General features: G+C 36.2%; 1 protein-coding gene across 2 annotated transcripts; it reads left to right on the top strand.

Annotated features, from left to right (window-relative positions):
- Positions 1-1,442: 1,442 nt before the first annotated feature.
- On the top strand, positions 1,443-25,454 carry LOC103288164 (GLIPR1-like protein 1). 2 transcript variants are annotated; one of them, XR_008556575.1, is made up of 7 exons: positions 1,443-1,654; positions 5,817-6,062; positions 9,704-9,804; positions 18,435-18,523; positions 22,978-23,153; positions 25,226-25,252; positions 25,337-25,379. XR_008556575.1 is itself a non-coding variant. In XM_054718838.1 (6 exons), the coding sequence occupies exons 1-6, from the start codon at positions 1,481-1,483 to the stop codon at positions 25,426-25,428; spliced, it is 729 nt and encodes a 242-aa protein (XP_054574813.1). In that variant the 5' UTR covers positions 1,443-1,480; the 3' UTR covers positions 25,429-25,454. The 2 variants fall into 2 exon arrangements, 1 of the variants encoding a protein (XP_054574813.1); XM_054718838.1 differs by lacking the exon at positions 22,978-23,153 and having other exon boundaries at positions 25,337-25,454.
- The last annotated feature ends 2,214 nt before the right edge of the window (positions 25,455-27,668 follow it).

Raw genomic sequence — 27,668 nt, 5'->3', positions numbered from 1 at the left:
TGAATTGTGCAGGCGTGCTTTTCTGTAACCCGAATACTGAAGTCACTATTTTGGCAAGAGGCCTCTTTTGTCTACGTTAGTATAAAGATGTGTTACTGACCAGCCAGTGAGAGGCTGCCTAGTCAGACTACTTTGTGTGATAGCTCCTATGTTTACTGAGGCTGCTTTTACATAAAGGGGCTGCTGTGTGTACAATGGCTGCCTTTGTGGGGCTACTTTGAAGAACTGCTTTGTCTAATGGCTCCTTAGAAGCAATGGCTACTTGGGCTGCAATCAAGACTCTCCCATATGCCCATGACTTCTCATGTCTTCTTCGTCTAATATCTGGCGTCCAGGGACTTGGACTCAACAGTTAGCATCGTCAATCAGGATAAAGGAGTATTTCCACAATTGCTACAGTGAGCAGGGCCCAGAAGAAACTTACTCCAACACTGATATAATGGGTTTTAAACATTAAGCCAAACGAAATGGATTTATATTGCAAAGTAAGTAAAATAACCAATCAAATGTACTCTGCCCTAGTCTTCAGCATACCAACTAAATGAGTCCTTTATCTGAAATTCCCTAGTCACCAAAATGGCAGGTGTGTTCCAAAGGCAAGTGTCAAGAAGAAGAGATTTTGTCCAGAGAAAGTACTTGGCTACACTTTCCATGTGTCTATTTTTATCTTTCTAGGCAGTCATTCTCTTTAGATACTGAAACAAGCAAGTCATTGAATTAAGTTTTTGACAAAATAATTGAGAACCACACTACATCATCCAGCATATGCTAGCTTTATCTCTGAGGAAACCAGAGATTGATGTTGCAGCTTATTTAAAGCAATAAAAAAGCAATACACAGAAGCTGAGTCTATGAAACTAACACATAGGGTTTTTCACAGGCCTGGTCCATTGTCAGCATCTAATTCATGCCATTTTTTTTCTCTTTAAAATAATTTTTTAAATTGATTTCAGAGAAGGTGAGAGAGACAGAAACATCAATGATGAGAGAGAATCACTGATTGGCTGGCTCCTGCACACCCCCCGTTGGGGATAGAACTTGCAACCTGGGCATGCATCCTTGACGGGAATCAAACCAAGGGCCCTCAGTCCATAGGCCTACGCTCTATCCACTGAGCCAAAGCACCTAGGGCTCATGTCGTTCTTTTTACATAACACAGTGCTGCCTGAATGTTGCAATCTGGATTACAATCCAGTCCCCTTCACGGTGATTCCAGATTAGGTGCACAGACAGTGCCTTCAGGATGGTTTAATGCCTGCACCAGGGGGCAACTCAAGGCTTTCCCCTGTAGCCCAGGGCTTTCTGGGCAGCTTCACCAGCTGCCTGTTCCCTGTGCATTCTGGCCCCGCCCCTGGGGCCCAGCTTGCTGTGCAACCCTCTATGAGCTCAAGCCAGCAGAGAACGTTGGGCCCAGGTACAGAGCACTGGCTGGCCTAGCCGTTACCAGTCCACACAGCCAGGGCATCCTCTGCGTCTTGCCATGATTCATGGGAATAAATTAAATTTCTTATGGACTTTAGGTTTCTATCTGGTAGCCAGTCGGTCTCCCAGTGTACCTTCCATCGAGGACAAGAGTTTCATAGAGGACTGTGTCACAGCTCACAATGAAATGCGTCGCACAGTCCAGCCCTCCGCGGCCGACATGAAATACATGGTGAGAAAAAAATGAGCTGGGATTATACTAAGGGATGTTGGCGATTCATTTTACGGACGCATTTGTATGAATTCAGTTTGGACTTTCAGCATGCAGTTAAAAATCATACCTTGGCTGAGCTGTCTCCTGCAGGGTGATTTGTGTTTAGAAGGGAAAGCGAAAGGAAATCTTGAAGCTGTTACTTGCTAGAGTTATGTATGTGTGTTTATTCACATACAGTTTATAGCTGTGAAGACATGAATCAGTTTATCCTTGTATTTTATTTTTATTACAACTGTAAACCTCCTTTTGCCCACCCCTGTATATACACACATTCTATATAAACACATACTTATGCTATATTTACCCCCAAAAATGAAAGGATAAATGTAGATTAATTTAAATTTCCATAGCTACCTGCAGAAGAGGAGGAAGAAAGGAGTAAAGTAGAAGAAACATGAGCCTTCTTTGAATTTACTTTGTTTTATTTATAGTTCAACTTTGTAAACATGCAATCATTTTTGTTATTTTAACACTTTACATTTAAGATTTTATATATATATATATATATATATATATATATATATATATAGATAGAGAGAGAGAGAGAGAGAGATTTCCACCTTGTATCATTTTTCCTTCTGCCTAAAGGACATTAATATTTCTCATACTGTGGGTCTGTTGGCAATTAATCCTACCAATTTTTTTGTCTGTAAGTTTATTTCTCCTTAAGTTATAACCCATATTATCATTAGACACAGAATTCTAGGTTGCCTGCTACACCTTGTTTGTGATGAAAAATCTACTGGATCATTTTCTTTGTTCCCATGTAAATCAGGTGTATTTTTCCTCTGACTGCTTTAAAGAAATCGCCTTATCCTTGGTTTTCAGCAATTTGATTATGATGTGTATTGATGTAGTTTTATTCATATTTCCTGGGGCTCATTGAGCTTCTTGGGTCTGCAGGTTTAAACAAATTTTAGCCATTGTATAGTCAAATATTAAAGACTCCACTTAAAAACATATTAACTATACAATTTGAAGTTATCTCACAGCCCATTGATAACTCTATTCATATAAAAAAAATGTCTCACTCTTTCTTTCCTTACTAATTTTAACATATGTGTTAATTCTGGTTCAATTTTCATACATTGATTTTTCTCCTCATTAATATTTTTTAATTTATTGATTTTAGAGTGAGAGGAAGAGAGAGAGAGAAACATAGATTTGTTGTTCCACTTATTCATGCATTCATTGGTTGATTCCCATATGTGCCCTGACCAGAGAGCCCTTAACCTTGGTGCACCTTGATGATACTCTAACCAACTGAGCTACCCAGCCAGGGCCTTTCTCCTCATTTTTTATTGTATTTATCATGAGTCCTTACATGCAGATAAGTTTGTATCAGATATCTGAATCTGTCCATTTTAGCTTGTTGGGTCATGGTAATTTTTGTATTTATGTAAATATTCTTGACAGTTTTTTCTGGCATGGACTTATGTTACTTGGCATTTTGATCCTTTTGAGTCTTGTGTTTAAGATTTGTAAGGCAGAACAAAAGAAGTGACTGAGGGTAGGGTTAATTATCTCCCTCTATTAAGGAGAGATCCTCCTGAGTACTCTACACAATTCCCAAGATCATGAGGTTTTCCAATCTCACTAGCAGGAAAAAGCAATATTCTCAGTGCTGTGTAAGCATTAGGTAATATGCTCTCCTATCATTTTGAGTGATTCATTCCCTGGCGGTGCATATGTTCTTCATATGTGTGTGTTAATCAACCCTCTTTAGAGCTCTGCCTCTGTGCACGTCTGTGCTTTCTCGTATTCATTCATGGCCTGAACATTCTCCCACGGCAGTAGGTAAGGCCATTATAGGACTCACCTTACTGGGTTCCCTCCTTTCAGGGATCATGGTCCTTGTTGCCTGGTTTCAGGTGTCTTGCTTTTGCACATACATATGTTATTTTTATTGTTTCAAGTCAGAAAGTTACTCCATCTTGGCCAAAAGTAGAAGTGACAACTGTTGGCTAAGACTTCAACAGGAGTTTCTCCCATCATCCACTGCTGCATCATCCAGAAAAACCAGGCATCCCATTTCTCATGTCAATTTCTATAAATGTCAGAAAAGATAGAGCATGATGTGTTAACAGATCAGCCCTGAAATCATGCAAACTTTTTTAAATTTTGTATTGATGTATAACATTGTATTAGTTTAAAATATATAATTATTTGATATATGTATATATCACAAAATGATTACCACAATAAGTTAAGATCCATTACCTCATACTTACATTTTTTTCTTGTAATGAGAATTTTTAAGGTCTAATATCTGAGCAACTTTCAAATACACAATGCAGAATAGTTAACTGCACTCACAATGCTGTACTCTATAGCCCAAAACTTGTTTATCTTGTACCTGGAAGTTTGTACATTTTAATCACCTTCAACCTTTCACCTACTCCCCAACCTGATATTCTGACAAACACTAATCTGTTCTCTGTATCATGAGTTTAGTTTTTTAATATTCCACATGTAAGTGAGATCATTCAGAGTTTGTCTTTCACTGTCTGACTTATTTTATTTTTTTATTTTTTTATTTCTTTATTGGTTATGGTATCACATTATTGTCCTCATCCCCCTATTCCCATCCCGAACCCCTCCCCACGTATGCCCCCACCCCCCTGTTGTCCATGACCACTGGTTAGGCTTATATGCAGGCATACAAGTCCTTTGGTTGCTCTCTCCCTCTTTCCCCCACCCTCCCCTGCCTTCCCTCTGAGGTTTGACAGTCTGGTTGATGCTTCCCTGTCGCCGGGTCTGCTTTTGTTCATCAGCTTATGTTGTTCATTATTTCCCTTAGATGAGTGAGATCATGTGATACAAGAAATACACTTATAAGAACCAAAAATGAGACAAGCCATAATGGTTCTTTGCTGGGAGGCAAATGAATCAGTCTGTAGTGAGTTTCTTTCTGGGCCAACAGTTCCTTTGAGACCCAATTTCAATGTCGAACATTTCCTTATGTGTACATGTCAGCAATGATATTTCAGTTCTGGGTGGTGGACAAATGGTAGTGATGTGTCTGACTTATTTTAAATAACATAGGTTTAGCGTCTCAGTGACGCCGCTCTCCATATCACCTGTTCTCCTTGCAGTGCCTTTGGGCTGTTTACATCATGGTTCCATCATGTCAACACATGTTCCTCAGAGTCACCATTGAGAAAGCTGAAGGGCTGCACAGAAGTTTTATGATCAGACCTAGAGGTGATATATTCTATTTCCACCCGTATCCTTCTGGCCAGAATTAGTCTGGTTATCCTAGCATGCTTACCTTAAATATCTCTACCCTTGATTCCTTTTGTGGTAATTGAATATTTTCATTCCTTTTCTTTAATACATAGAACAAATTCACAACCTCCCTCAAAGAAATAAAAAACCCAATATCCTCCCTCAAAGGATAAAACCCAATATCCTGTCCAGTTACTGAATCAGAGTCGAATATCGCTGAGTGGTATGCAACAATCTCTCCAACAGGGTAAGGTGTGGATACCGTTGGCCATGTGATTGTCTGTGTCCTCCACATAAACAATTTTCAATGCCAGCACAAGGACAACACAACCGCAACAAAGATCTCTATGCAGAAAGTAGAAGAATCGAGCCACATGGAAATCATTGGTTCAGAGCAATTTTGAATTTTGGGGGAAATGGTTATACCGTCAACCTGTTCCATTTGCTGAGGCACTTTTTAATCAGTCAAGAGGAATGGGTACTTTTTATATAGATCCACTTGATCAAATTAAGGAAAGTCTATTTCTAGCGTGCTAGGAAGTTCTTAATTATAAATGGGTCCTCATCCTTTACTTGTGATAGGCTTGCATGATTTCCTAAATTACTGGACTGTGAACTCTGACTTATTTAAATCACATTCAAATATTTTTTGACTGCCTGTACTGTACCAGGCCAACAAATACAAAAATAAACGGCCACAGAATGGATCATAGAGTGTTTCTGAAGCACAACTTAAAAGAACTGACTAATGGTGAACATAATAAATGCCAAAGAAAAACTATATTTTATTACAATTAAAAAATTAAACAAAATTTCATCTATTACAATAATTAGAATAACATCAATGCAAACGAGTATGCAAAATTCAATCTAAACTATTTTTGTCTTTCAGTCTTGGGATGAAGGTTTAGCGAAGACTGCAAAAGCACGGGCAAACAAGTGCAAAAACCAATCCAACACCTGCTCAGAAAAACCATATCAATGTCATCCAACTTTTAAATATGTGGGAGAAAATATTTGGTTAGGTGGATCATACCAATTTAAACCAGAATCTGCTATTGGTCTTTGGTATAATGAAAAGATGATTTATAATTATAGTACTTTACATTGTTCCGAAGTTTGTGGCCATTATACACAGGTAAATATTTGACATTTGATTGATTAATTCTTATTAATGCACATTTTAATCACAAGACATTTTTTAGCATTTTTTTTTAAATATTTTGTATTGCTTTTGAGAGAGAGAGGGAGGGGGCGGGGGCGGGGGAGGGGGCGGGGGAGAGGGGCAGGGGAAGGGAGAGGGAGAGGGAGAGGGAGAGGGGGAGGAGGAGGGAGAGGGAGAGGGAGAGGGGGAGGGGGAGGGGGAGGGAGAGGGAGAGGGAGAGGGAGAGGGAGAGGGAGAGGAGGAGGGAGAGGGAGAGGGAGAGGGAGAGGGAGAGACATCAATGTGAAAGTGGAACATCGATTGGCTGTCTCCTGCATGGCCCTTACTATGTATAGAACCCACAAACAGGGCACGTGCCCCAACTGGAACCCAACCAGCACACACTGTTGGTGACATGGGATGACAATCAACTGAGCCACACCAACCAGGGCTAGCATTTTCTTTTGAGCTACATTTGGGTGTTCTGAAAACTCACCTTCATTTGGAAGATAGTTTTACTGGATATAGAATTATCTGGAGCTTTTGTTTTCTGGACTTTAAAGATTACTCCACTGTCATCTCAGTGCATTAATTACAATAAGAAATCTGTCAGTCTTTTATTTATTCCAGTGTTATGTAATGTGCCTTTTTTTTTTTCTGTTTCATTTAAAAATGTTTTCTTTACAACAAATCTGGAGCCATTTCATAATTTACTAAAATTTGCTTCACCTTTCGGTGCTGCAGTTTACTGAGTTTCTTAGAACTATCAGTCTATAATTTAAATCAAAATTTGATAAATGCTGGATATTGCTCCTTGAAATATTTCTGTTACTGACTTCTGTCTGCCCTGGTTCTAGTCACCAATGTTGACGGCCACTTAAATTTTCCCATGATTATTGTTGTTCTCTTTTCTTTCTTACTTTTTTTTTTTCTGCTCTGTGATTAATTTCAAATAGTCTTATTGCTTTATCTTTGAGTTCACTAATCTTTTCTTCTCTAATGTTTAATTTACTATTAATAACATTTAGTTTATTTTTCATCTTAGACATTAAAGTTTATATCTCTAAAAGCTTGATTTTTTTTCTTTTTTACATAATCAGTAACTATATCAAGAATATTTGGCCCTCGCTGATTTGGCTCAGTGGATAGAGCATAAGCCTGCTGACTGAAGGGTCGTGGGTTTGATTCTGACCAAGGGCACATGCCTAGGTTGCAGGCTCGATCCCTACTAAGGGGCATGTAGGAGGCAGCTGATCAATGATTCACATAATTGATGTTTCTGTCTCTCTCTCCCTCTCCTTTCCTCTCTGAAATCAATAAAGAATTATATATATATTTTTAAAAAGAATATTAGACCTTTCATCTATCTATTTAACCATATGAGATAGTTACAATAATTATTCTAATGTTTTCTCTATGTTAGTTCTGGGTTAGTTTCAATGGACTGATTATCCTTATTTCTTATGGGTAAATTTTTTCTGCTTCTTATCACATTAGGTATGTTTTATTATATCCTCAATGTTATAAATCTTGCTCTCTTGGATGCTTGATTTATTTATATGCCTGTAATATTCTTGAATTCTCAGTTAAGTTGCCTGAAATTTGTTTGGTCCTTTTGGTTCCTGCTTTTAAAAAATGTTAAATGGAGGCAAAATTCTTCTGTATACTCTACCCACTACCCCAGAAATTATGAAACTTGCCAGTTTTGGGTGAGAAATGGAAATCACATTTTAGGCATGACACAGAGCCCCTAGGATGGCCCATTTAAGCAAGAGAAGAGCTCTCTTCTCTAAACTTATCTAAGTTGAATTAACATACAGTGTCTGAAAGCATGCCATTCTTATCAGAGGTTCACTGAACACGGAAATTAGCAGCTTTCATGCTCCTATTCCATTTAAACTTCGTTTGACAACAGGATGCTGTAAATTTAGAAATCCTTCTCAGAATAGCTGTTGTATACAATGATTATGGTTTGGCTACTGCTAGGAAAATTGAGGGAATGGGATCAATTGTCAGATGTCCTGATAACAAGCAGAAAGCAATATTCCTAATATGGCATAAAGGCTGAGTCACAGCCTTTACACAATCCTTTGTCTCCTCTTTTACTGTCAGGGGAAAGGAACCTGTTTTCAAATACCCCTAGTCCCTTAGCATTACACAGCAGAACCACGAGCTCACTCCACATTGGATAATGTACACAGATGTGTAAAAAGCTAGGAATAGGTGCATTCTTCATATTGTCTCAACAACTGTATCTTGCGTAGTGTTCTAAAGAAAATAAGGTAAAATGTTCTTACTGTTACCATCTGAAGATATTTGTACTGAAGTTACAACCAATGTTCATATTAATGTTACATTTAGTTCCTTTAAGAAAGTAAACATTTTAAAACTATACATGTTCAATATTTATCTTTACCATCCTAAAAATAAAAAATAAAAAAGGTCACAGTTCAGATATATTAAGAAAATAAAATTTCATGAAGTTGTCAGTTATTTATTAACCGGATTTTTAAACATGAATTTCTTTAAATATATACATACCTGTAATCATATAGTTGATTAACTTTCTAAAACTTTCCAAAGGAATGGGTATTTGAAGGAACTAGCTTAATCTCATTTGATTAAGTGGTAAACTAGGTCAGGATTGATCTGTCACTCTCCAAAGACACACACATGGTTAGAACCAAAACTCATATCTTTTCTGTTCACTGTGCTTTCATTGCACTTTGCTGCCTCTCAGGCAAACAGCCATTAAAACATATTTTGAAAAACTGTTGATTACAGCTACGTACTATACCCAGGTCATGGGAAATACTGACTAATTATTAGTTTATAAAATGTATCAACACATTGTGTTAATTGAATTGTAAAATAAATGGGTTCAGAAAATTTATTCGTGTTATCAAAATCTATATCAATTTTCCTTCATTATTTTTTCCAAATGGAATAAATATTTTCCCCTTTGTTCATTTAAGCAATAGAAGAAAATTCCACTCTATCATTGTCACAAAAGAATACTAATTTTTTCACCTCTTTATATTCCCCTGCCTCACCCCATGTGTTTTCCATACGAATCTTCTTCTTTTGAATAACAGCTATTCTTTACAATGAAACAAAAATATCCACCATCCTTATGGCAAGCATGCTTTTTTGCAATAAACACAATACGTTCTTAGTCTCTATCTCTATCTGTCTTTGTAATTTGACAGAGGTAGAATATGGTTAGGGACACAAAATTTAAAATGTTATCATAAACTAAGTAGAAATTTTTGGAGAAAAAGAAATAAGTTTAACATTGTTTTCACTTATAGTGTGATTTTAATATTGTTTATATTTATACCTATGAAGAAAATAATTTTTTTCATAAATCATCTAGAAAAATATATTATTTTGGCTACGTATTATATTTTTTTGGCTTATGAGAATTATCAGTGAGGAAAAACTAGTTAGGTAGCTCTCATGAAAGCAGCCTTTCAAAAATTGTTTTAAACTAAATGTTAGAAATTAAGAAAAATAGTCAATAAAAATTTATGTTATTCATTTTTAGAGCATGACTAAGACTATAGTTACTGCCATAGTGCATTGTTTCATACAAGTGTTTTGCATATTTTATTTTAAAATACCTTTCTTTATAGGTAGTTTGGGCCGATTCATATAAAGTTGGTTGTGCAATGACAATTTGTCCTTACCTTCAGGGAGCTTCAACTGCAATATTTGTATGTGACTATGGACCTCTGTAAGTCATTTTGCTTTTAAAAATATTTTGCATTGAAATAAATGTTAAAAATTATTTCCAAAAATAAGAAGTTAGACTAAAAAGGCAGGTATATATGTAGTAAATGAAGCCTCTGTCTATAATGATAATCAAAGAAACAGATGAAAATAGAAAGTGGTAAGAGGATATTACCTTGTATAAATAATTATACCTACCATGAGATATTTAAAGTTCAGAGTAAAAATGATGGACATTCTTTGTTAAATAGAACAACAGGTAATATAAAATGCATCGCCATACTAAAAACTGAAACACAAAATAGGCTTGCAGATACTTTCCTAATATACTATACCATAACTGAAATGAGCAAGTGATTCTGAATAATAGTGAAAAGCACATTCTTCTAAGAAAAAAATACCATAAGTTTTATTGCCTTTTTTATTATTGTGCATCTAAGTGGAAATATAACATAAGCCTAATGGGAGGCTACAAAAATAAAATTCTGGAATTCTAATCCCATTGATCTGTACAAGAAAGAAGATAAAATCCATCCACAACCCAACCATTTAACAAACAAAAATATTAAAATAAAATATACAAAAGATGAAAATCCAAGCATAGAATAAATATATAAGTTGGTAAAAAGAAGCTGAGATATGTCAAAATTGCTAAGGAGAGGCCAAATGTGTATATCTCCTCCTGTATTTCTTCTACTCCTTCTCAGCAACAGAAATGAGTTTGACACATGCATAACTTAAAGATAAGAAAAACAAAGGACAGATGCAACAGAAAATAAACAAGAAGAGGATAGCCTCAATTTTAACTATGTCAATAATCACATCAAATATAAATGCTACAAGCACCCAAAGGAAAAGGCAGAGATTGTGAGATTAGATAAAATATCAAGAACCAATTATATGCTGCCTACAAAAAGCATACTTTATAAAAACACAAACACATTAAAAGTAAAAGGATGGAAAAAGCTTTACTGTACTGACACTGGGCAAAATGAATCTGCAGTAACTATATTAATATCAGATAATGTGAATTTCAGAGCAAAAAATGTAGCCAGGGATAAAGAAAGACACTAAAAATAATAATGGGGTTAAGTAATCAGGAGGCAACTTGAATGAAGTGAACAAATTCCTCAAAAGACACAAATTGCACAGGAGAAGTAAAATGAAAAGATAACTACAGAGCAGTATCTCTTAAGAACATAAGTAGAAAATTTTGAAACAAAATTTAGCAATTGAATCCAATAATATGGTAAAAGCATAATACATCCTGTCTAAATGGGGTTTATTCAAAGAATATAGCCTATTTTAACACTCTAAAATCAATTCATGTAGTTAGCCATATCAGTCAACCTAAATAATTAAGATCATCTGATCATCTCACTGGATGGAGTAAAAGACAAAACATTCATTCATAGTGAAAGTTCTCTGCCTGCTAGAAACAGAAGGAAACATCTTAAGCCTAATAAAGGGCATCTATGGAAAACCTGCATGTAATGTTAAACCTAAGAGCAAAACATTTTTCTGTAAAGTACAGGTAGCAAAAATGTTAGGCTTTGCAGAACACATGCTTTCTGTTACATATCCATCTTTGTGTTTTGTATTTTAAATAACCCCTTAAAATATAAAAAATTAATTCTTAGCTATGGGCCATACTTTGCTAACTGCAGGTCTTTGGATCTATATAGAAAACCTAAAGGAGTCTATAAAACTCTTCTAAAACTAATAAGTAAGTTTAGACATTTTTAAAAATAAAAGATCAAGATGCAAAACTCAGTTACATGCCCATGTACTAACAATGAACAATCAGAAGCTGAAATAAAATGACATTATCATTTATAATAGCTTAAAATATATACATTATCTAGGGATAAATCTGCAGAAGATATGAAGAAACTGTACATTGAAAATTATATAAGCTTCATGAGCTAAATTAACATACACAAATAAATAAAGAAATATACCTTGTTAATAAGATAAAAGACTAAATATTGTTAAAATGTGATTTTTTCACTAAATTGATATATAGATTCAACACAATTCCAATAAATATCCTGGCAGGCCTTTATTGTAAAAATTGACAAACCTAGATCTTAGAATTCATATGGAAATGCAAAGGACTTAAACTATTCAAAAGAGCTAAAAAAAAATCTGGAGGATCGACACTATTGTGTTTAAGAATTATTATAGTTAGAATAATCACAACATTGTGATATTGACATAAAGTTAGACAAATAGATCAATAAAACAGAATAAGAAGTCCAAAAATAAATCTACATATGATTGACCACATGTATTCAACTGACTTTTTATAGATACACATAGGCAATGCAGAGGAAAATGGATTTTTCAACAAATGCTGCTGGAACAATATGTGATCTACATATACAAAAGCAAACTTGAATCTACACAAAACAAAACCTACAAAAATAACTCAAAATTAATCTCAGAGCTAAATGTAAAACTTAAACTTAAAAAACATGGATGAAAATTTGTGCCCTTAGCATAGCCAAAAATTTTTAGCTACCAAACTAAAAGTCTGATCCATAAAAGAACAAATTGGCCTTAACCAGTTTGGCTCAGTGGATAGAGCGTCAGCCTGTGGACTGAAAGGTCCCAGGTTCAATTCCGGTCAAGGACATGTACCTTGGTTGCAGGCACATCCCTAGTAGGAGGTGTGTAGGAGATAGCTGATCGATATTTCTCTCTCATTGATGTTTCTAACTCTCTATTCCTCTCTCTTCCTCTCTGTAAAATATCAATTAAATACATTTAAAAAAAAGAACAAATTGACATGTTGGATTGCATTAAAATTATAATTATAGGTATTCAAACACATTGGTAAGAGAATGAAAAGATACACTACAGAGTAAAAAAAAAGTTTTTGTAAAACATATCAAAGACTTGTACCAAGAATATAGGGAGAACTGTCACAATTCAATATCAGGAATACTTAAAACAATAAAAAATGAATAAAAGCTTAATAAAGAAAATTTGAAGATGGCAGAGAAGCAATGATAAAAACCTCAGTATCATTAATCATTAGGGAAATATAAATTAAAACCACAATGAATACTGCTACACAACAATTTGGCTAAAGATGGGTCATTCCAGACCTGCCCCCACTCAGGCTTTAGACTTTTCTAGAATATCTCAAATAAGCCGCAGCCAGTGTCAGCATGCCCCAAACCTATCAATAAGAAGCCCAAGACCCAGCAATACCACTATTCTGCCCTGATTCAGAGCTGGGCCTCACCTGGGGCACTTCCAAGACCAACACAAATAATAGCCATCTTCAGATCTCTCTGTAGCTCCTGTCAAGTGGCCCTGGCAGTGGCTGACTTTGCACCTCCTGGGAGTCCCCAGAGCCAGTGAACCTGGGGTACAGCTTCAGACCATACCAAATTACAACTCTATCCATCCACAAGTGACACACACAAAGGCAGACTCTGAGAGCACCAAAATCCCACTGAAGCAAGTTCTGCTCCATAGGGGTGTCTCCTGCACAGAAGTTCTTCCACTATAGTCACAGCTGGTGCTCACAGTCAATTGGCCTGAAGGTCAACTCCTCCCAGTGATGCCAGCAGCAATCAAGGCTCAACTACAACAAGACTGTGCACACAGCCCACACAGGGGTGCACCTAGAGGGCCCAGTTCTGGTGACTGGGGAGGCCTACGATACAAGACCACTCTACCAAGTCCAGGAGACATAACAGATCTATCTAATAGATAGAAACAAATACAGGGAAGCAGACAAAATATGAAGACAAAGAAACATGTCACAAATGAAAGAAATGGGAGCAAGCACTACTGGATACAGAGTTCAAAATAATGATTATAAGTTTACTCAAGGATCTTAATGAGAGCTTCAAGGGACTTAGTGAGAGATTCAAGGGACTTAATGAGACTTACAAGAATCTTTGAATTTCAAAGACATGAAAAAGGGCCAGTCAGAAATTAAGCATACACACTAAGTGAAATAGAGAATAATTTAAAGGTATTCAACAGTAGAATAGAAGATTCTTAGAATCAAATCAATGATTTGGAATATGAGGAAGTAAGAAATACCCACTCAGAAGAGCAAAAATGAAAAAAGAATCCAAAAATATGAAGATAGTGTAAGGAGCCTCTGGAACAACGTCAAGTGTACCAACATTCAGATTATGGGGATGGCAGAAGGAGAAGAGAGAGAGCAAGATATTGAAAACCTATTTGAAGAAATAATGACAGAAAACTTCCCCTACCTGGTGAAATAAATAGTGTTACAAGTCCAGGAAGCATAGAAAATCCCAAACAAGAAGAACCCAAAGAGACACACAATAGACACATCATAATGAAAATTCCAAGAGTTAAAGACAAGTAGAGAATTTTAAAAGCAACAAGAGAAAAGCAGTTAGTTACCTACAAGGGGACATGCGTATGACTGTCAGCTGATTTCTCAACAGAAACTATGCAGGCAAGAAGGGAGTGGCAAGAAATATTCAAAATGATGTATAGCAAAAACCTACAACCAAGATTACTCTACACAGCAAAGCTATCTTTTAGAATTGAAGGTCAGATAAAGAGCTTCACAGACAATAAAAAGGTAAAGGAGCTCATCATCACCAAATGAATATTACATGAAATGTTGAAAGATATTCTTTAAGAAAAGGAAGAATAAGAAGGATAAGATTTAAAATATGAACAATAAATGGCAATAAATACATATCTATCAAAAATTTAATCTAAAGACTGTCCTCAGACACAAAATGGGACCCTACAGCCACTTTGGACAAAGACCTGATACCACAGCTGCAGACCCATGGACACCAAGATTCCAGCCACCCTGGCTGCAGATTCCTGTGAATCACAGAGTGTGTCCCCCTCCTGCTGGCCCACCGCAGTGACATAGGGCCCATGAGACCCTCAGTGCACGAGTGGGCCTCCCACCAACACAGGGCGGCCATGCAACCTGGCCCCCTAGGCAGCCCGTGACTCTGATTCTCAGCGTGGATGTCTCCCCCTACCCCATCCTCTCCCACCCCCGCTGACCTGTGGTGGCTGCGCCCTGCACCCATGACTCTGATTCTTGGAGTGTGCAAAAAATGAAACTAGACCACCAACTTACACCATACACAAAAACAAACTCAAAATGGATAAAATACTTAAACGTTAGATGGAAAACCAAAAAAATCTTAGAAGAAACCATAGACAACAAAATGGCAGACATTTATCATAGCAATATATTTACTGATACCGCTCATAGGGCAATGGAAACTAAAAAGAAAATAAACAAATGGGACTACATCAAAATAAAAAGCTTCTGCACAGCAAAAGAAACCACCAACAAGAAAGCCCACTGCCTGGGAGAACATATTTGCAAATGTTATCTCCGATAAGGGTTTAATCTCCAACATTTACAGGGAACTCATACAACTTAACAAAAGGAAGATAAATAATCCAATAAAAAAAAATGGGCAAAGGACCTAAATAGACACTTTTCGAAAGAGGACATACAGAAGGCCTAGAGACATATGAAAACATGCTCAAAGTCACTAATTATCTGAGAGATGCAAATCAAAACAACAATGATGTACCATCTCACACCTGTCAGAATGGCTATCACCAATATATCAATAAACGACAAGTGCTGGAGAGGATGCAGAGAAAAAGGAACCCTTGTGCACTGCTGGTGGGAATGCGGATTGGTGCAGCCCCTATGGAAAACAGTATGGAGTTTCCTCAGAAAGTTAAAAATGGAACTCCTATTTAACCCAGTAATCCCACTTCTAAGAATATTTCCCAAGAAAACAGAAACACCAATCAGAAAGGATATATGTATGCATCCCTATGTTCATAGCAGCACAATTTACAATAGCTAAGATCTGGAAACAACCTAAGTGCCCATCAGCAGATGAGGGGATTAGAAAACTACATCTACACAATGGAATACTATGCTGCTGTAAAAATGAAGGAATTCTTACCATTTGTAACAGCATGGATGGACCTGGAGAGCATTATGCTAAGCGAAATAAGCTAGTCAGAGAAAGATAAATATCACATGATCTCACTCATTTGTGAAAATTAATAAACATCATAAACTGATAAAAACAGATACAAAGTCAAAGAAGCATAGAACAAACTGTCAAACTTCAGTGGGAAGGCAGGAGAGTGTTGGGGGGGGGGGGTAAGTGATCAATCAAAGGGCTTGTATGCATGCATATAAGCATAACCAATGGACACAGACACTAGGGTAGGTGAGGGCATGTGCTGGGGGTGGGGGAAGCCAGGGGGAGGTCTATGGGGGGAAAATGAGACATGTGTACTACTATTTGTAATACTTTAAACAATTATAAAAAATAAAAAAGCAAAAAAAATTATCTAAAAATCAAAATAAATAAACACTAATGAACAAAATAAACTGATGAATAAAATAAAGCCAGAGGTGCGGAAACATGAAACAGACTGACAAATCTTGGAGGGAAGCAGGGAGAGGGGATGAGGACATGGGAAGAGAATAACCAAAGATTTTTAGTGCATATATGCATTACCTCTGGACACAGACAAAAGGGTTGTGAAGGCTTGGGATGGGGCAGGAACTGAGTGAAGGGGAGCAATGGAAGGGGGTGTGTGGAATGAGGAACATCTGTAATACTATCTACAATAAAGGTTAAAAAAAAATACTGGCCATTCCAAATCCAGAGGAAGATGTGAAGGGACTAGAATTCTCAACCAGCTGGTCCAAATATAAAGTGTCACAAATATTTTGTAAAATCAGCACGGCAGTTTCGTAAAAAGTTAAATATGCTTTGACCATATGATCTATTTATTTCACTCCTGGAAATGTATGCCCATAAAAAGGCATATATGAATGTTCAAAATGTGCATAGTAACTTAATATGTAATAGTCTAAAACCAGAACAACACAAATGTCCATAAATGGATGAATGGATGGATAAATTGTGGCTTATTCTTTAATGAAACTCTGCTAATGCTAATAATGTTTTCTTTGGGTACTCTAAGTAACATTTTTAAAGTCTACCACAAACACTGAGATGGAAAAAAAAAAAGCAGGTTTGTTAGAATGTATCAGCTTGTACTATTGAAAAGCACATATAATAAAAGTAATATCTGTCAAATGGTTGTCCAAATGGTACCATTGTTTTGGTACATAATCAAGTAGGACTAGATAAGGATTATGATATTATACTTTTAAAGTAAGCCATAAAGCATATGTTTACATTTGCAATTTAAATGTTCCTTATTCTGCCCAGCTGGGTGGCTCGGTGGTTGAGTGTAGACCTATGAACCAGGAGGTCATGGTTTGATTCCTGGTCAGGGCACATGCCTGGGTTGTGGGCTCCATCCCCAGTAGGGGGTGTGCAGGAAGCAGCCAATCAATGATTCTCTCCCATCATTGATGTTGCCATCTCTCTCATTCTCTCTTCCTCTCTGAAATCAATAAAAATGTATTTTTTAAAAATAAATTTTTCTTATTCCATTTACAAAATGAAGAGATAATTTTAGTGTTCTACAACCAACAAAAAATAACTGGTTGTCACATACATAATTACACTGGGTTGATATCTAATTTATGTTTTATAGAATATTAAAGAATATAATGCCCTGGCTGGGTAGCTAAGTTGGTTAGAGTGTCGTCCTGACCTGCCAAGGTTGTGGGTTTGATACCTGATCAGGGTGCATACAAGAATCAACCAACCAATGAATGAATATATAAGTGGAACAACAAATGAATCTATCAATCTATCTCTTTCCCTCCCTGTCTTTTCTCTCTCTCTAAAAACATCAATAAAAAAATTATTTTATAGAATATAACTTTGACATATTGAGAACACTCTGTAAAGAACAGTTTTATTAGAGTATCTTTTTATAATAGAAACTAGAGGCCCAGTGCACGAAATTTGTGCATGGCAGGGGGGTTCCCTCAGCCCCGCCTGCACACTCTCACAATCTGGGACATCCCTCTCACAATCCAGGACTGCTGACTCCTAACTGCTGGCCTGCCTGCCTGCCTGCTCCTAACCACTCACCTTCCTGCCTGATCACCCCTAACCACTCTGTCTGCTTGCCTGACCGCCCCTAACCACTCTTCCTGCCTGCCTGGTTGCCCCTAACTGCCTCTGCCTGCCTGCCTCATTCAGCCTAACCACTTTCCTGCCTGCATCATCGCCCCTAACCCCTCTGCCTGCCTGCCTGATTGCCCCTAACTACTCACCTGCCTGCCTGATCGCCTTAACTGCCTCTGCCTGCCTGTCTGATCGACCCTAACCTCTCAGCATGCCTACCTCATTGCACTAAGCACCTTTGCCTGCCTGCCTGATTTTCCCTAACCACTTTGCCTGCCTGCCTCATCACCCCTAACCACTCTGCCTGCCTGCCTAATCGACCCTAAACACCTCTGCCTCTGCCCCTGCTGCTGTGGCTTTGTCCGGAAGGACGTCCAGAATGACATTGAGAAGGTCGTTCGCTGTCCAGTCTAATTAGCATATTATGCTTTTATTATTATAGATTAGCATAAAATTGGGACAACAGTCATTTTCCTTTCAACATTCATGAATTAATGAGCAACCAAAAAAAAGTAAGTAAATTAGAGGAGTAAATAGCCATTTGGCTACTCAATGTTTCCCTTTTTTCCAGAGGAAATTATGTAGGGGCCCGCCCTTACACTGAAGGAGCATCCTGCTCTACGTGTGGAAAAGAAGACACTTGTGAAAACAGCCTCTGCAGTAAGCAAAAAGGGAAAAGTAAATTGTAACTTCCTATTTGGAGAGCTAAATTTTCAAATTTAGCTCCCCTCAAGTTTATAGAGAATTTATGAAGAAGATTCCACTGCTTCTATATGATGATATAACTAATTTGTCATAAATTATACTTAAACTCAGGTAATCCCTTCCTTCTTCACTGATTATTTTCCCTCTGAGGCTAAAGGACAGGTGGGAGTGAGGTGTAACTGTGATCCAGTGTGTTGCTATACAGTAGATATTTGCTGCTATACAAAGAACTACTAGTTGAAATGTTTATTGGCATTTGCCTCCATTCTCCTTCTTTTATTAGTTATTATTAAAATAGTGACTCACTCAGGAGTAACACATTAATTAATGTGCAAAACTAATTGTAATTTAAAACTAGTGTTTCACTTCCATCAGTCCATTGGTCCTCAGAACAAAGATATTTTTTAGGTTAGTGTATAAATTATTTGAGTGAAGATAGAGTGAAATAGGTGAAGGGGGTAGAAAACTTGGAAATGGTAAAAAATAATAATAATAATAATAATAATAATAAAATAAAAGAAAAGAAAGAAAAAGACAAATTTGCCTGGCCAGCATGGCTCAATGGTAGAGCATCAACTTATGAACCAATATGTAATGTTTCAATTCCCTGTTAGGGCACATACACAGGTTGCATGCTACATCTCCAGTGGGGGGCAAGCAGGAGGCAACCGATCTATGATTCTCTCATCATTGATGTTTCCATCTCTCTCTCCCTCTCCCTTCCTCTCTGAAATAAATTAAAAAAAATTTTTTTAGGAGAAAAAGAAAAAGTTGTGTCCTAGCTGGTTTGGCTCAGTGGATAGAGCGTCAGCCTGTGGACTAAAGGGTCCCATGTTAGATTCCTTTCAAAGACACATGCTGGGGTTGCTGGCTCAATCCCAAGTGGGGGGGGGGGGGCATGCAGAAGGTAGTCAATCAATATTCTCTCTCATCATTGATGTTTCTATCTCTCTCTCCCTCTCCTTTTCTCTCTGAAATCAATAAAGATATATAGTTTAAGTTGTAATGAGATGAAATAAGAGACACACAAAAAGAAAGCATATTAAATGATTTCATTGACATTAAGTTTAAAATCAGGCAAAACTAATCCACACTTGGAGTCTGGAATGCATTACCTTTGGAAAGGAAAGAGGACTTAGTAATTCCACCAAGATTCCTAAAGGTTATCTAGGTATGTTCACTTTGTAATAATACACCAAACTTTCCATGAAATATGTATGTTTAGGTATCCATGCTATACTTCAATTAAATAATGAATTAAAGTATTGTCCTTCTAATTTCAGATTTCATTCAAAGCAATTTTACAGATAACCTTACTGCATTATGTCCCACTTAAAAATTAATGTTTTCTCCTTGAAAAAAATAAAAAGATAACAATGAAACACTCTTTTTTTCAATTCTGCTTCCTGCCCAGTATCCAAGCCACTGTCATTTCTCTCCTGAACTAGTTCAGTCTACCGATGCTCTTCCTATTCTACTCCAAACTGTTTTACACAAAGAAAATCAGATCAAACACCTTCTTTTCTTAAAATTTCTCACTTGCTTCTTACTGCAATTGAAGAAAAATCTGACTCCATGCCATGTAGCTGCCAAGCCCATGTTTCTGTTATCCCCCCTCCCCCAAGCTCCATTATCAACACCTTCAAATATTCCAACCCCTTTTAAAAACTCAGCATCCAAATCACCTGTGGGTCTGTTTCTACTTTCAAGGTTGTTTTGTTTTCCCTTAGTTTTGGTGATATGCTGTTTCTTGGTGTGGTACATTGACTTTAAAGATGGCCATCAACTCTCCCCTCACCCCCCCCACCCCACCCCCTTTTACATGCCTGCCTCTACTCCCATTGACGAGTGGAGTGTATTTCTCAGCATGGATGTCTCCCCCTACCCCATCTCAAATAAGCCGCAGCCATTTGAGTAAATGTTCTGAAACTGGTCTTTAAGAGACCTGGAAGCTTTGGCTTTTGCTATCTTGGAAGCTCCCAGTTTAGAGGAATCCATGCTCTCCTGCTCAAGAGGTCACATGGAGAAAGGCCCTAGGAGAGGAGAGGTCTTCTTTCTGTTGCAACCCCTACTGAACTGCAGTGAAATGCAGCCATGTCATTGACTCCTGATGACACTATGTGTAACAGCAATTGCCTAGTAGAGCCAGCCAACCCAGATAACGGTGAGAAATAATAATAAATTGTTACTGCTATATTTGGAAATCTATTACACAACAGTACATTGCAGAGACACGTGGTATGACTAATAAGGTTTTACTAACCTCTAGAGAGTTCTACCTTTGCCTCTGCTGAACAGGTGGACATGGGGATGTCTCACTGAATCCAAACACAATTTAGTGAAAGCTGGGCTAGAATATAGGCAAAGCTTGGTCAACCTCTGTTGAACCCTGTTCCATGGGTATAGGTTTCCAGGGCTTTTCCCTGAGAGACTGGGGTGTTCACTGTTGCCTTTCCCTGCTGGTCATTAAACTCCAATATCTTATTGCTTTAGCACACTGCAATCACTAAAATATCTGCTCTTATTTCCAGGGCTTTCAGCCTAAAGATTTAGCCTCTTGCCCTCACAGCTTCAAAATTAAAATAGCTTGAGTACAGCATGGATATCCATTGCTCCATCTCTACCATTCACCTGAACCCTGACCTACTCAATGCAGAGTAAAGCCCATATATTCGATGAGTAAAGCCCTTGACCTGCACCAATCAAAAATGGCCCCAGGGATAAAGCAACATTCATAACATCAGCCCACCTCTCTATGGATCTCCTGCTCTGAAATCTTCACCCTCTAGTCTTTGTTGCTTTGAATCTCTGATGCTCTTAAACACTGTTTTGTTGTATTTTATTTGGATTTTCTAGCTGTGATTGATGACCGCTCTTGTCTGTCCCCAACGACTACATTGCTGAGACTTAAGTGGGTATTGACAATGGTCTCCAGTACAGCACTGCACAAACTGCAAAGGCTGCAATAAACTTTGAGACCTGGTAGGAGGTGTTCTCCAACTTGTTTCTTTTCCAACTATTTGGAGATTATTTGGTTATTGATGGCCCTTTACTCTTGGAAATTAATGTTATGATAAGCTCATTGATTCCATAGAAGACCTGGAAATTGTGTTGGCATGGCATTGAGTTTATAGGTAAATTTAAGAAGGGTTAACGTCTTTATAGCATTGACTATTTATATTAATAAAGATTATTTATTTGAGTCTTTAAACATCTTTTAGTTAAGTTTTAAACTTTTCTCAGTAAAGGCCTTGCAAATCAATTTAGATTCCTTAGTAACATGTATTTTTTGTTTTTAAATGGCATATTAAAATTATATTTCCTAATTGATTTTTGCTAATTAATAGAAATATAAATTATTTTTGTATTAGTCTACTATCCAGGAATCTTACATAATTCTCTTATTAATAGTTTGTTAATGCTCTTGTATATTCTTAATGTTCTCTATAAAAATACAAATTTGGTCTGTCATCTAACTTTTACATCAGTTATTTATTTTACTAATATTAATAGTCAGTGAATCTTCCTGTGCAATGTTGGACATAAGTTATAATAGTGGAGACTATTCTCTTGTTCAGGACATTAAGGACAATGTTTCAACATTATGTATTTTTGCTTTAGATTGTTTTTAATTAGCCCTAATGGCCGGGTTATGATAGTTTTCTCTTTCCTTATTTTGCCATGACCTTCTATCTTGAATGAATGTTTAATTTTACCAAATATTTTCTGCATCTTTTGAAATTATTCCCAATTTGTTTCTTTAATATTGTAAGCTTTATCAAAGGATTTCTTTATTTTTTCTTTTTGAAAACTTTTTTTGAAAGTATGACTTCGTAAGTTTAATTTTTAAAAATTGACGTGTGCTCTGAACTTCTCTTTAAATAAATACATTTTTAAAAACTGGTCCATTTCACTAATATTTTGAAGTTATTGCAAAGAGATAGATACAGGTGGTTTTTAATTTTTTAAGTTTTAAACTTTTCTCAGTAAAGGCCTTGCAAATCAATTTAGATTCCTTAGTAACATGTATTTTTTGTTTTTAAATGGCATATTAAAATTATATTTCCTAATTGATTTTTGCTAATTAATAGAAATATAAATTATCTTTTAACACATTCTGTTTCCTCTTTTAATTTTATTTATTGCTTCCTTTATTGTTATTTTTAAACCACTTTACTGAGATATGATTGACATAAAAAAAAAGCTGTACATATATCTAATATATATATAACTTAACCAGTGAGATTTATACTTTCATGTAGGTTCTGCTAGTTAAGTTATGGCCTGAAAATCCAATTTTAAACTCTTCTTTGATTCTCATAATAAATCCAAATTGGTCATGAAGTTTCTTTTAGAGATGGCTTGATTTCTATATTTTCTTCAAAAAATAATTTTTTTTCTTATTTCAGAGAGAGGAAGGAAGAGGGAGAGATCAAAACATCAATGATGAGAGCAAATCATAGATCCATGCTGTCTTTTGCATACCCCCTACTGAGGATTGAGCCCACAATGCCCATGACCTCCTGTTTCATGGTTCAATGCTCAACCACTGAGCAGCCCTGACCAAGCAGTGGCTTGATTCTTGGTAACATTTTACTTACAGTTTTTCTATTTAATTTTAGAATTATCATTGGTCTGAAATTTTCCATTCTCATTTCTCATATGCTTTCAACTTCAAGGTTGAAGTACCCTCATAAAAGAAGTTGCAAGTTTGTGCCAGGGTTCTTGTCACAGCATTAAGAAGGATTCAGCAATCTGGTGAAAGGCTGTGTGTAGATTAAGTAGGAGTCCAAAGACGAAAGATAGTTTTGAAAGGCACTGGGGGTCAGAGGAGCTTCAGCTAAAGGAGCTAAAGATTTCTCCTTGTCTCAGGACCCTGTGCTTTTTATTAACACAATTTATCCTAAGGCAAGGTGGAGATAATACACTTCAAAAGGTAGGGTACAGAAACATTGTCAGATTGGGGAATAGCCTACAGCTGTTCAGGTGTTTGGCCAACAGGAGTCAATAACATGTAGATTAAGATGCCCTGAGCTGTCTGGCAGCAAGCAATCATCCTATTCAGGTTAGGGGGAAGTGCCTTTCCAGCCGTTCCAACAGGTAATTACATATGTGACTCAGCCCTTGTTGAGCTCCCAAGTTTCATCAACCTTCTTTTTTTTTTAAATATATTTTATTGATTTTTTTACAGAGAGGAAGGGAGAGGGATAGAGAGTTAGAAACATCGATGAGAGAGAAATATCGATCAGCTGCCTCCTGCACACCCCCTACTGGGATGTGCCCGCAACCAAGGTACATGCCCTTGACTGGAATTGAACCTGGGACCCTTCAGTCCGCAGGCTGACGCTCTATCCACTGAGCCAAACCAGCTAGGGCTCATCAACCTTTTGATAAAACTCTTGTAATTATGACATTCTGGAATTGGCTCCCGGCAGTTAGGAGTATTACTTCTTTTAATATTTTGGTTACAATTTATATAAGATTCTGATGATATTTTTCCCCATGTTTGGGAGTTTCCTGTAAAACCATTTTGTTTTGGGTTATGTGTGTTTGTACATTTCAAATAACTGGTTTAATTTCTTTTAATATTATGTGCTATTAAGGTTTGAGAACAAAATTAGCAAATGTATATTTTATAGCAAGTTTTAATGAAATTCTCTTATATTTTTATCACTGCTCTGTTATGTTTCAAGTACGTAAGTCCTATGAATTTTGATTTGTTTTTTATCTTTTCTTTGTTAATCAGTTTCTATGAAAACCAACTTTTAGTTTTGTTGACTTCCTTTTTGAGAGACAGGACATATAGTTTAATGGCTAAATGTATAGGCCTTGCAGTGAGGTAGCTTTACTGAGGTGATTAAGAGCATTTACTAGTAAGAGTCATACAAAGTGATTTGAGTGCAAAATAAAGTTCTCAATAAATTTTAGCTATTAATTTAAGTTCCTTGTTATTTTCTATCTTTTGAGTCAGTGTATTTTTTCATAATACCAATCACTGTGAAATGATAATTTTTACTCATTTTTATTTACTTAATTCATTTTTAAATTGATGACAGATTTTCTTTTCTTATTTTTCTGTAAGGAGAAGAACTTTACTTTTGTTCTGGTAACCATTATATTCAAAAACTGGAATCATGCTCAATACACAGCAGGCACTCGAAAAAAATCAATGAATAAATAAATAAATAAATAAATAAATAACATGAATTCCTAACAAACTTCAGATTGCTAATAGAATGGTAAATAGAGGAGAATAATTTGAAGGGTGAAAGACATAGAGCAAAATTTGGAAAAAGGGCCAGTGCAGAAATGAGTCAGATATTTGATAAAAGGCTATGTGTAACCAAAACACTACATAAAGGACTCCCTTTTTCAGAGATTTTTAAATGGGCATGACAGAGTATCAAATATAAAGTGATATAGTTTTGTCTATGTTTGGCTTTTATGCCTTCAATGCAAAAGGCATTCTAGAAATATTTGTGAAAATGACATTGTTGGCAAGGAGCATTGTACGGATTTTTAAATATAATGGGATTTGGGGATGAAGCTTTCATTTTTTTAAGTTAAAAAGCCAAATTTTTTTTTCTTAAGTTGATTAATTTATTCTAAAAACCAAAAAAAAAAGCAAATGAATACCTTCAATTTTTTCTATTTTAGAAAATGAAGAACGTGAAAAGCTTATCGGTATGTATAAAACTGAGTATTAATTTAATTATTTTGGGCCCTTGAAATTAAATTGAGCTCTTAACTGTTGTGTTTTATTGGCAGAATATCCAAATTGGAATCCACAGGGGAAAGCACCACAGTGGACAGCATGTAATATATTGTACATAGTTTGTATTCTTCTTAGAATGTTCTAATTTTTATTTGTAAGAGAAATTCTCATGCATGACAATAAAAGATAGTTTATCCTAAAATGTAAGTCTTATCATTTTAATTATTAAAACAACTTCTACACTCTTGTCTGTTATCTAAATTTAATGTCCGTTTTTAATTCAAGAGATGTACAACATTGCAGTATAGAAGAAGGATCATAGTAAAAAAAAAGTATGTCAGGTTGTATTTTTTTAAATCTTCACCCAAGGATATTTATTGATTTGAGAGAGAGAGAGAGAGAGAGAGAGAGAGAGAGAGAGAGAGAGAGAGAGAAACAACAATGTGAAAAACATTAGTTGCCTTCCATATGAGTCCCAACCAGGGATCAAACCCCCAAACTAGGTAACATGCTCCAACCTGATGGTGCCCTTACCTGATGGTATGGCTCAGTTGGTTGAGCATTGTCCCATGGACTGAGGTCACCTGTTTGATTCACAATCCAGGCACATTTCCGGGTGCTGGCTCAATCTACTGCAGGGTGTGCAGGAGGCAACAAATCAATGTTTCTCTCTCACAATGATGTTTCTTTCTCTCTCTCCCTTTCCCTTCTCTCTCTCTCTCAGAAATGAATAAAAAAGTATATTTTTTTAAGAAAGAAGATACAAAGGACACTAACAACAAACAGAAAGAATGCCAAACTGGTCCACACTGAAATTAAGAATACTGATTAAGAGAATGTAAAGCCAACCCCAGAGTAGGAAAATATTTGTTCAACAAATACAACTGAAAAATGTAACTGGAAATATAAATCAGTTCCATAGCCAATATGGAAAAGATAACCCAATAGACTTGAAGGAAAGTTTCATGTACAAATGTCTTTAGATGGCAAATATACTGGTACATATGCAAAAATGCTACAGTTCATTATTCTCCAGTGAAATGTAAATTAAAAGTACTAATACATCCCCATAAGAACTAAAATAAAATATATAGACAATACCAAGCAGGAGTAAATATATGGTGTAACTAGCACACTCTTACTCTACTGGTGTCAGTGTTAATTGCAACCACTTTAGAAATCTATTTGGCAATATTTTCTTAAATATTTTTTTATTGATTTCAGAGGGAGGAAGGGAGAGAGAGAGAGCAACATCAATGTGAGAAACATGGACTGGTTGCCTCCTACGAGCCCTGACCAGGAACCAAACCTGCAACCGAGGTATGTGCCCTGACCTGGAATTGATCCCACAACCTTTCAGTGTAAGGGACAATGTTTTATCCAACTGAGTCACTGGCCAGGGCTCAGGGTTTTTGTTTTTTTTTAATTACAATTTTAAATGTATCAATATTTGCATTCTCTACTTTAGAAATTTTCATTTTAACTGCAGTAGATCTAAAGAACTAAACATTGCAGATACCAGATATTTTTTCTTACATGCCAGTAGTTTCCTTTAAGAATACCATAAACATTATTCAGAAACAAAATATTATTAAGGTAAGTATCTGATAGCATGTCATGTTATATTATTGTCATAATATTTGTAATAATTAATGAGAACAGAATAAAAAGGGGAAATCAATTAAATATTAAAACTTTGATAAGTAAAAGTATGTTCTGAAAATTAAAATCACTCTTTTAAGATATAGCAAATGCAGATAGTATACCTTTTAAAAAACCCTATACAAAATTATCTGTAGTATAGTTAAAACATCTCTAAAAACCAAAGAATTGCTTAATTCTGGCATTTTTTCTGAAGACAAAAAAAGATTATTCCATTAATACAGTTTTAAAAAATCATTTATATTGAGTAGTTGACTACTCTGGACTAAATTATCTAGTTTAGTTGTTTCCTTCTCAACTAAAACAACCACCAACTTCTCTCAGCTATAAATATTAAAAACTATTTTAAATGCATTTTTAAGAGTTCATATTTTATTTTTTATCTTTGAGAGTATTACAGATGCCCCCCCCCTTATTTTGAGAGTTATTTGATAAACATTACCAAATACCTAAGAATTTCCACATTGCTGGATGATTAATGCTATTCTTAAAAATGAAACCAAGTGGCTGGGCCAGTATTGCTCAGTGATTGAGCATCGACCCATGAACCAGTGTTTAGGGCTTGGTCCCCAGTAGGGGCATGCAGGAGGCAGCCAATCAATGATTTTCATCATTGATGTCTCTCTCTCTCTCTATCTCTATCTCTCTCTCTCTCTCTCTCTCCCTTCCTTTATCTGAAATCAATAAAAACATATGAAAATATTTTTTTAAAAATGAAATCGC

This window comes from Eptesicus fuscus, chromosome 7 (assembly GCF_027574615.1).
Source record: "Eptesicus fuscus isolate TK198812 chromosome 7, DD_ASM_mEF_20220401, whole genome shotgun sequence".
Lineage (NCBI taxonomy): Eukaryota > Metazoa > Chordata > Mammalia > Chiroptera > Vespertilionidae > Eptesicus > Eptesicus fuscus.
The sequence above is the reverse complement of the archived record's forward strand: the minus strand, read 5'-3'. Positions and strand labels throughout refer to the sequence as shown.